Source organism: Scyliorhinus torazame, chromosome 1 (genome assembly GCF_047496885.1).
Source record: "Scyliorhinus torazame isolate Kashiwa2021f chromosome 1, sScyTor2.1, whole genome shotgun sequence".
NCBI classification, from domain to species: domain Eukaryota; kingdom Metazoa; phylum Chordata; class Chondrichthyes; order Carcharhiniformes; family Scyliorhinidae; genus Scyliorhinus; species Scyliorhinus torazame.
This window is the reverse complement of record NC_092707.1, coordinates 183,583,636-183,594,785: the sequence shown is the minus strand read 5'-3', so window position 1 is coordinate 183,594,785 and position 11,150 is coordinate 183,583,636. Positions and strand designations below refer to the sequence as shown.

General features: G+C 40.1%; 1 protein-coding gene across 1 annotated transcript in view; it reads left to right on the top strand.

The window, feature by feature from the left end:
* The window catches only part of LOC140418712 (splicing factor, proline- and glutamine-rich-like), a 6,753-nt gene extending 976 nt beyond the window's left edge, over nt 1–5,777 (top strand). Inside the window, exons 2-7 of the mRNA XM_072502305.1 lie at nt 138–333; nt 704–788; nt 948–1,062; nt 2,053–2,089; nt 2,676–2,821; nt 5,255–5,777. Of these exons, the coding sequence (XP_072358406.1) occupies nt 138–333; nt 704–788; nt 948–1,062; nt 2,053–2,089; nt 2,676–2,821; nt 5,255–5,389 (714 nt within the window). The 3' untranslated portion in view covers nt 5,390–5,777. The remainder of the gene's footprint in view (nt 1–137; nt 334–703; nt 789–947; nt 1,063–2,052; nt 2,090–2,675; nt 2,822–5,254) is intronic.
* The last annotated feature ends 5,373 nt before the right edge of the window (nt 5,778–11,150 follow it).

The following is an 11,150-nucleotide window of genomic DNA, read 5'->3' as shown; positions in this document are numbered from 1 at the left end:
CAGATCTGCGCTGAATGTTCACTGCAAAATGAAACTTCGGAATCTGTTGCAAATAGAGTTAATTATGAATACATTGAATGTGGTAATAGCAATTTTGTATGTATATAAGCATTTAGTTGGTCATATTAAATTTGCAGGAAAGGGAGCATCCTCCTCGCTTCGCCCAGCATGGAACATTTGAGTTTGAATATTCTCAAAGATGGAAGTCTCTTGATGATATGGAAAAACAACAAAGAGACCAAGTGGAAAAGAATATGAGAGAGGCCAGAGATAAGCTGGAAAATGAAATGGAAGATGCATACCATGAGCACCAAGCAATGCTGCTGAGACAGGGTAAGTTGGTATGAGGAAATCATTGAATAATACTAAAAATACTGTACTAAAATTAAACCTGGCATCAATGTCACAAACTGACCATGATGTGCTAAATTAAACATTGATTCATATTAATTGAGCACATTCCAACCCTGTTGGAAGTACAGTAGTTTGTTGGCTTTATATTAAAGAATTTCCTATTGGGGTGCTATCTTATCTGTTAAAAAATCAATCCTGGGTTTTTGACTTGATCATCCAGAACTGATGGTCATTAGGACAGGTAAGCTGCACTCCAATTGTATAGTGGTTTGAATGTGCAGTATAATTGACTGCAATGTTGCACCAGTACTGGTTAACAGTTTCAAGAAACTTTTAAACTCTTCTCCAGATCTTATGCGCCGCCAAGAAGAACTTCGCCGTATGGAGGAGCTTCACAGTCAAGAGGTTCAGAAGCGTAAACAATTGGAGTTAAGGTGAGAATCCATTTGCCTCCCTGTCGTTTCATATGGAATTGTGGTGGCTGCCTCAAGCTGATTTGAGATTAATTACGCTAGGCGTCAGTGCCAGCTAGTGGATTATTGCCCTGTTACTGAGATTTTCCAAGTTTCTTAAATGTTTTTAAAATCTGCCAGACAAGAAGAAGAGCGACGTAGAAGGGAGGAGGAAATGCTGATGCGGCAACGGGAAAAGGAGGAGATGATGAGGCGCCAGAGGGAGGAGAACTTCCGAATGGGCTACATGGATCCAGTGAGTTTCTTGGGAGTTAATTTTGTTTATCCAGTCAGGGCTATCGGGCTCCTGAAGTTACAGGCATTAGACTACTGCCACCTCCATTTCTGGACAGTGCCTGGAATTGAGGATGAATGTCTGAAACAATGTGTGCTTTGCAGACTCTACCACAAGTGGGAGCAGTTGATTCAGTGGGTTGTTTGGAAGTTTTGCACCTAACCCCTCTGCACACCTCGTGACTGAGCTCCAAACAGTTGCTTTGGGAGTCTGGAGCCACTTGTAGAAATGACATGTCCTGTCAAGTGGAGCTGGATTTCAGTGATTAGTGCTCCTGTGCTTGGTCTGGTGTGCTCCAGTAAGTCCGTAGCCTGCCCATGCCTCTGAACCATATAGGTGTGAGGGGGTTATTGTCTGGCAAACCATGATTCTAGTCTCTGTTTTAAGATCATGGTTCTCAAGTGCTCTTAGTTGATCCAAAAACTGAACTGGCATATTACTTGTCCGATGCTAATACCTGTCCGATGTCGGTTTTTTAAGGAGTCTCCCTACATGTGAAAAATGTGAAATATTTTCCAGAAAATATATTTCCAATTGAGGGGGTGGGGGGGGGGTGATGTGGGAGCTGATTGGTGGGGGGGGTGATGTGGGAGCTGATTGGGAGATAAACTTATGGTCTCCAAATGACTGAACTGAAATAACTGGTTCTGTCTCCATTCCAATGGAAACTCTTCATGTGATGCTAAATTTACAACATAATTACGGTGAAGATATGCAGACAATTTAGTTCTGGGTTTCATTTTTTACTTTTGTGGGTGATTAGGGAACAGTTGCCTCCTGTGATACCTAACCATTGTTTTCAATTCCCTTTGCTTTACCTATTGTAAATTTACTATTGGGACAGCCCTCATGGAAATGCTAATTTTGCTCAGTGAACTGTGACGTGAACTAGTCAAGCTGGCAGGTTGAATGTTTGCACTGGTATTCATTGCTGAATTTATTTCCCTTCAGAGAGAACGTGAAATGCGTATGGCTGGAGGAATGGCAGGTAAGATGAAAATAATTTTGCTCTTGGGTTTACCGTATCTTACCCATGAAATGGTAATGTTGGAACTTGTGATGGCGTGATAATTTTACATTTCAAAAGCCTGTTAAACAGATACCTTTACTAGTTTGCCTGTCTTTGCCCCCTGTAAATGCTGCTTTAAGTTTATAGAGGAAGCATTCATTAGTAACACACATGGCAGTCTCAACAAAAGTTGTATGTCATGTATTTCTCCAAGCTGTAAGTGTTATATATTTTTACTAGTCCTTTCTGACCAAGATCATTAAGGTCTATTAATCTGCTAAATTGTAGGTACATCAGGTGATCCACATGAAATGCTCTGAATAGCTACATGTATAAATAAGCACACATCTGTTACTTGGAGCTCTAAAGAAACTGGTTTCCCTCCAAGTTGGAAGCAGCAAGAATCAAAACCAGCATGGCACTTTAGGAAATTACCACTTCGTATCCTGTCATTATTTGCATATATTTCATGGCAACCTATTCCAATGTTTGTCTTGATATAGACCAGGAGCCCTCTACTTAAATCACTTTGCTGTCCTTTTAATGCATTCATTTTAAATTTCAGAACAGTATGCTGCTACAAACCAAAGCTTTCCACCGATGACTGCGATGGGTTATGAAGGTCACAGTGCAATGAATAGCCCTGGAGGACCAAGTGCAATGACTGGACAGATGATGGGCAGTACTGGAAACACCAGCGACATAGCAGGGGTAAAGTGTACTGTGGTTCAGAGTGAATGCTTGGATGTGTGGTTTGGTTGTACAGTGAAATGAGTGTGGATGACTGGCTTGAAGGAGGGGGCTGGGGGAGAACTGTAACTAGTGATTCGTAAAAGCTCGGGTTTAAAGGACTATATTGGGTGGGAAGAACTTTGTTTAGCAAAGATGTCATTATTGGAACAAAAGCAAACGAGAGGCAGCTTGATGGGCTGCTATAGGAAGCAAAAGCATTTCAACATGGACTTTGCAGGAGGATTCAGTTTTAAGAATTTCAGAGAAACGTGCACTTGGTTGTGACATGTTATCTGTTTGCCATTGCAGATATTGAGACTAATCTGACGTTTTACGTCTTACCTTCTGATCACTTATGGTCGGCCTGTCATATCACTCCTGAAGTCTAGCTGTGTCAACATTTGTTACAATATAGCCATTACAAGTTTAAGGACTCAGTGAAATGATCAAGAACGTGCATAAACTGCAACAATTTGCAAATTGCATGTTATCAAACTGTATTGAAATAACTATTCACTTATCTAACCTAGTTTGCCAGCCAAAATGATCTGTTTTATTTGCAATCTGTGCAGGTGACAAGTGTGTGCTTGGGGCGAGCATGCGGAGAGGCAGATCCAGTTTGAGGGGAGGGGGGGGCGAGAAATATGTTAATCTTCCCAAACTATTATGGGGTTGTTAATGACCGGACTATGTGCATCTAGATCAGGTTGAAACTCTAATCTCTTTGGATTGTCGTCAATTGGGTACTTCAGAGGGTGAAGGTACTAAAATGTTTGTGATGCTACAAATAGGTTTGATTGTTCTATGCTAGTCAAACACATTCACATTTCTGTTCTACAGGAAATTGAAGTAACATTCCAGTTTCCTGATCCAAGGCTGGCATTTGCAGCTGCTAGTGTAAACTAATCCTGGGAGTTTATACGTTTACATTAAGCAGTATTTTCATCAAAATAAGTGAGGCAGTATTGTAATGACAGTAATTCTATTCTAAATTGCAGATATCCTTCCATTTGAGATGGGCAGCTGCATAGTCTTGTCTATTACATCATGGGAGAGCTGGTTGTCCCATTCGACGTGTGCTAAGTCGAGCTATTCAACCAGCTATTTAATCTTTCCCTATATCAACCTGTTGGGGTCCTGTACAGTACAACAATGTGATCAATTTAAAATATTATTTGGGTGGCAAGAGTGGGAGGGAGGTGAAAACTTGTTGCTTTGTTAACAATTGCTAGATTAAGGTTTTATTTTCTAAAAGCTCGGGTTCTCAGTGGGATAATCAGCATTTTGACTAGCTAGCCAGTGCTACGACATTAATACTTTTGAGACTTAAAATTTTCTGATCTTGTGACAGTATTTGTTGGCCTAAAGAGCCACAACGAAAGTTGCTCCTTGGAGTGAAGTGAGGGAGGGATTGTGTGCCCTCCTTTTGCACAGCAGTGTGCCATTGGTCATGGAAAACCCACTTGCCCACCCTCTGCTTTTGAGGTGTATTGTGCAAGTGGTAATATGAATTAGGTGTTTTAAACTGAAAATTGAGGAAACTGTCCTGTTAATTTTCATGCACTTAATGGGTGTAATGTTTTGTGGAAATATACATTGTACCCAGTTAAACTTTAATGGTAATGCTGATCCAGTGTTGTAGTACTTGTGCTGTACCATAAAGTAAATTTTAGTTTCCTACTAGAATAGGGATTTTCAGTCGTCCCGTTCCCTACTACATTACTTGAGGCCTGTAAAGATTAAAGATGAATTCTTTCTCGAGATTGACTTTCCAATAAAAGGCAGAAAACTTATTCTTGGGCCATCAGTGATGCTTTAAGTTTTGTCCTGACAAAACTGTTGTATCCAGCAGCTGATTACTTTCTCTGAAAACTTCACAGAACATGTACTACAATACTGGCTCGATAGTCAGATTGCATTAAATGGGGAAATGGTGGGTGGGAATAAGTCGGTTACTTGTGACTTCCGTTAAGGGCAGAGGCTATTTAACTTGGAAGTGTCAAAGCTCCGCATCTCTGACAAACTACATGATGTGGAGATTGTAATGGTAACAAAGTATCTATAGATCCATGTCACATATTTGAATGCATTCCTGTGTTGGTAATTGTGGTTTGCTTGCACTACAAGCGGAATAGCCACTGTTCTTAAGTTATCACAAGTCATGGGAGGATTATACCCACCTTGGATTCCTCCATCTACCGTCAGTAAACTAATGAACAACTTGCCCTCTTTTTTTCTTTTTATGTGCCTGGTACCTGTGGATCGCCCTATTCCTGGTTGTAATCGACGAACATTGACTACGGATGTCTTCCCTGACCTAAATGTTACACATTATACTCACTCTCTCTCGTGCAACTTATATGGACATTGAATGCTACCATGTACAATGAACTTTAAATTCTCTTCCAATAGCGTAATGACCGCTTTGGACAGGGAGCCCCAGGTCCAATGAATGCTCAGCCCCCACGTCCTATGGGGCCTACTGGGCCTAGTTTTAGTAGAGGGAGAGAAGAATATGAAGCAGGCGGCAAGAAGCCTAGATTTTAGAATTCATCCTTTAGAGTGCATTCCAGATATAGTCTTTCATTTAGACATGAACTCTTCATTCTTGCGTTTTTTAGTTGGTGGCAAAGTTGCATTTTATGCCTATTTAGATTTGTGTATTTACAACTTTGTAAACTGTAACAAGTCACGCTGGCACATTGTGAATGTTGAATTATGTCAAACAACAGTGATAGTGCAAATAGGCATCTTTTCCCAGTACTTCGACTGTACGCTGAAGTGCCATTAAATCTCTAGAAAGTATGCTCCATGTATTTTTTGTTCTGAATTGTTCTAGAAGCATGTTAAATTGTGTAGGCTAAACGCCTGTTTTGAAATGGTGGCATTCTGTATTTTGGTGCGTCTTTTTAAATTAAAACCCATTCATAGCGTTCATGGTTTGAAATGATTTTTTAACCACGAGCAAAGTCGCAGCATAGTTGTGGCAACTTGTCTGCTTCCTTAAATGAGACCCTAAGTGTTGCATTTACTAACTTCTACACAGTCTTGTGTGTCACTTATCAGAGTTGTTGATTGCAATAAGGTAAGAATTCAATGAGTGCACAGTAAACAAAATGGCAGTCCTTGTGTATGTATCTTTAAAGTTGTACCACCTTTTTGGCCTGAGATTTGCTAATTATTTTCATTTAAGCTGGCCACAGTACACAATTAGTGTCGTTAATTCCCCACACAAGGAAAATGGGTCTTGCAAAAAGATCTTCCCTGTTTTTCTTGGCAACGTTGAAATGTCTGGACCCATTTATATTGCCACTCAATTGGATTTTGTTAAATGAAAGCTCGTTTTGCTTTCAAAATGATTATTGTTTCTGTGGTTCTGGTTTTGGATACAGGCTGGACTGTTAATGTATTTGAAGTTTTCTTTTCTTCCCAGAGGTCTTTGTGGCAATTGAGTCTGCAGAAATCCAGTCTATACTTGGGTGGGAATGAAGTCCTCTGACAATGTTACTGACTTTGGAGATGCCAATTAACTTGGAGGTTTGCATGTTCTAAAATAGGTATTGGGAAGATGGGAGGGAATTATGGCAGCTAGTGCTTGAAAGGATGTTAAATGTGTTTTGACTGATTAATGCAAAGCACACTATTTCAAATTTGTTTGTCTTCTCCTTATTCTGTTCTCCACTTATTGAAACTTTCTTATCTGAAGGTGACCGTGCTGAGGATCTAATGGTTATCAGCAATGCCCTGTGCATCATTCCAAGTGACCCTAAGGTTGTGACGAAGTTGTTTATTTGTGGTGGCCTAGCTTGATTTTACCTGCACGATTGAGGGTTATTAGATTAGGAGCCCTGGCTGACAATTTTCCCTTGGCAGCCATTAGATGCGGAGTCCCCTTGTAATAAAGTGGTCATTGTCCCAGATGACCATAGGCTGCTTTCACCTTTTTGAGGGAGAGAGCTGACTGGTGTTGATTTAACCTGCGGGTCACCGCACCAAGGGGCAAGGTTGAGAACATGGGCCTTCATGAATAACCCTTGCAATGCCCTACTATTGACTGCATTAGTGAGATTAATGATCCTTGACTGAGTCCTTTGTGCATTTATGCATTGAGCCGTTTGCTTCTGGACTTGACCTATGGTGCAGGGACGTATGTACTGCATTTTTGCCTTTAGATTTGTAATGAATAATTTTGTTGCCACTTCCCGTTGGGGTGGGGGGGGGGCAAGATTTTCCTTTTGGGCTTTTGTGAATGTAGTCAGCTTAACAGCTGTAGCTAATAGCTGTGTTTTATCTTTGTATCCTCTAGTGGCACATCTGGTTAGAGCTGAACTGTTCAGCATCACTGGTGTGTCAATTCTGAACATTGATTTGGAGAATTCTGTATGATCTATTGATCATCTTCGCAAATTATTGCAGTATTTTTCCAGAATGCACGCAATAACTGTCCCATTTGATTATATAATCCATTCTCCAAACTACTGAATTTCAGTCTTGGTGGACAAAGTAGCTGTGTAAAACTCGCCCACGTGTTGCTGTTAATACTTTTTGCGATACAAAAAATCGATGCAACACTTGGTAACAAATTGAAGTTCCTATGTGGCCTGCTACCAAATGGGTTCCTATGTGGCTTGCTACCAAATGGCAATAGTCATCTGGCTTGAAGTGCCACAGATGTTGAGGCAGCCATTAGCTGTGGTAGTCCGATTACTCTTATCCCAGATAAATGAACTTTGAATGGTAGGCCTGTAAGCCAATGCACTGAGTCTTGTCAGATTCACAGCAAGACACCTGGGGTGGCAGTATCCTAGTTCTAAATTGCAATGTTCTGCAAAGTGAGCAATGTTAATAGAAATGGTGTTTTGATGGGAGTAGTCAATGCGTCAAAAGCATGTAAAAACCGCAAACCCACATGTAGTTGAAGTGCTACATGCGTTGAATCACTAACTAATTTATTAGTGCTTGGTCTTATTGCATCAAAAAGCAATATTTATGGAGCCTAATTGGGAGTTTGAGTACTTCCCTGTGTAGAATCTTTCAACTTTTATCAGACTGCTTTGATGTAAAACTGGGACAGGACCATAAGAGGTGACAGAACTCCTGAACAGTTGCCCTGCAGTTTCATCTGGTGAAAGATGATCCCTGATCCCTGAAAGATCTACAGCTAATGATCCACAAAGCTTTCTAAACCCGCTGACCCAGCTTGTCCCCAACTGATGACTTATGAAAACTTGACCTAGAACTTTTGAACTGGAAGTTTTGGTTCTATTTGTATTCCTGAATGGGACTGGCTGATTGGAAAATCTCTAATTGGAGCCCAGTAGCAACATATGGGAGATGCAGATGTGCCCAGTAGGAATGAATATGCACCAGCATACCTGGACTACCAGAACATGACTTCTGTATCTTCTGCCTAGAGAAGCTGAACAGCTTCAATGGGTAACTGGAAACCAAGCAGTAACATGCAGTGCCAACAATTAATTGCTGCTTTAGCATTGTGATAATGGTAAGTGTTGAAACTTATTTGTGTGGGGGTTATGGGGGTGGGGGTGTTTGAACATAGAAGCAAATCAACTTTTACATGGTCTATACTTGCTAATAGATGCTGTTCTCCAGTGAGGGCAACTAGTTTTATTATTCACAATCATTCTTAAATTAAAGCTTGAAATTCCAGAGTACAGATTGCAATCAAAGATCAGATATTCTAAATTCTGTAATGGTGGGTTTTAAACCTGTTAAGTGCTGATGGCCTTAATGATTTGAGCTAGGCTTAATTTTCACCTGCCATTCAATATTTCTTTAAACACTAGCAAATAGAATCCTGTAATCTAGTATTTGACAATTTAAAATTGAAAATATGGAAAATGTTCTTTCTGGCAAAATAAGCATGCAACTCTTAAATTATTTGAAGTGAGGTTGGGAGGGGGAGGGGTTGAATAAGCAACTGTTCTGGTTTGCTGTTGGGTTTCCTTTGCTAGCTTTGAATAACTTAATACTGCTATTCCCTTAGCATTATTGCCGTATTTGAACAGGGTTCTATAATAACTCAAATAGGTTTGGCATATTCAGCTGGAGGTGATAACTAGGTTCCACCTTTTTTAAATCTGAAAGTTAGCTTGGTAGATTTAATTGTGGTGGTATTTGTAGCCTAGAGGCTTTCGTGAACTTAAAATTAGTATACCTGATCGGGGATTTTTGCCAGTACTTTAGGCTGTGCAAGGCAGTGCATGAACTATTTTTGAAATGGCCATTATATATATTTTTTGAATATCAAAATACTGAATTGCCCACAGTATTATTACCTTGCTTTAACTTTTAAAAATACTTGGAGCTAATTAATTAGCAACCCCACCATCTCCGTTAAGTGAAGGGCCTCTTATTTTAAACATATCTCAATTGGCTAATGGTTATCGGTTAATCTGGACGCATATAAAAGGTTTAGAGGTTGCTGTTTAGGCATGTAGGTGCTGATTTTGCAATGCCCACTAAGCCTCGGCACAACTTGAAATAACTTGTCTTCCCCAGTATTCTCCAGTGGCAATTATAACAGTTTCAGATTCTCAGGTTTTGGCAACGCATCTGAGTTACAAGCCAGCAAGCGGCTGCTGGCAGCCAGTTGTGCTGCACCCTTGCAAGTAATGCCGCTCTACAGTGAATAAATACAGTCAGCTTGTCTGCAATACATTGCATTGAGGATCTGTAGTACTGCAAATGGGATTGGGCAGTAAGACCTGGAGAATAGTATTCCTGCTTGTTCTGCGGTACACAATAAAGACTGCACACAGGTATGTACAAATAACTTGTTAACAAAAATGTCTTTCAGAATTTCTTAAAGATGAGTAAACTGGTTCAGGCATCACCTTTCTGACAGTGGAGTTACAGTGCAGCACTTTATATGGTTGGGCTGTTACTGGTTGGTATCATTGATGTGCAATGGCCCAAATGATGTACAGCTAATATGTGCAGATTTTGAATACTGCTGCATCACAACATTTAAGGCTTCTCTGGCACCTGTGAATTGTCAATCATGGGTAGATGCGCCTTCTGTCTTGTACCTGAGTTCAAAACAGCTGTTATGTGACTTAGACTGTGAATAGGAAGGTTGTAGTTTAGTTTTTAAACTTGCCTTTTTATATGCATTGCACTTTCAAGCTTTGCCAAGAACATCTATAAAGCATCATGATCTACCTGTATATAGAGAATATATGTACTATAGGCCACATAGCACCATGGATTATATTTGCCAAACTAAATGGCATTCAACGTTGGGGCAATTGTCTGCAAAATGAAATGGGAACTTGCTATGTCTGCTTGGATTTTGGGTGTTGTGGGAATAGAACCACTTTCACTTTAATTCTGCTTGCTCTTGATGAGCTTTATTTCAGACTCCCAATCCCTTCAAATGCACATAACTTACATGATGATTTATTGTGTATGGGTTTATCCCCTGTAATTCTGGTATTGTTTGGAGTATAGAGGAATTACTTGTACTAAACCAGCTTTGCAACGACTAGTTTTGTAATGACTGTAACTGCCATTAACCTTGGCCTTGAGTTATTTGACGTGATGTCCCAAAGACCAGTCCTTTGTGCACCTGCTTAAGTGTAGGAAAATCTTTTATCAGATCAGTACAACAGACTTAATGAAGATAATTACTATAAATATGATGCAATTCTATTCCGTGTGGCAACCAGATGAAAAATACAAGTGCCATGGAATCCTTTGGTATTTCTGATAGAAATCAAGTCCTTGTACCAGGCTTTGACTTCGTGTCCATTTGTTTGTCCAGTCAGACCTCTGACTGGCAGCAATACATATAGCTATAATTGAAATGGGCCATATAGAATCATATTGCTTTGGGCTTCCTTAAGCTAAATTGATCTTTATACATAATTAATCAGCAAGTGAAACTTAATCAATTCAGTGGAATAAGTAAGACCACTTGTGTTTTCTTCTTTGACAAATGATTCACCATTAGTATTGGATATGACTGGTGAAATCTCCATACTTCTGAAATTGCCTAGGGAGGAGAACACCTAAGTCTTGTTGGTGACTGCTTAGTTAGACTGTTTGTTGGAGAGATGTGACAATCATGGTCCAGGACCTGACTGTTCGGGTCCTCAACCATTTTAGAGTTCTTTGTCCTGCTGCAATGCTGGGATTTTGACAATTCTTTTTAAATCTGTGTAAATTGCGGCTTGTTCCACAGATCTGACTGCAAGATGGCTCTTGCTGCAGGTCTTGCAGCAACGTTTTGCGTTCGTATTCCATTTCTGAGGGATATACTGGCCTATTATGTCAAATTTTAGTA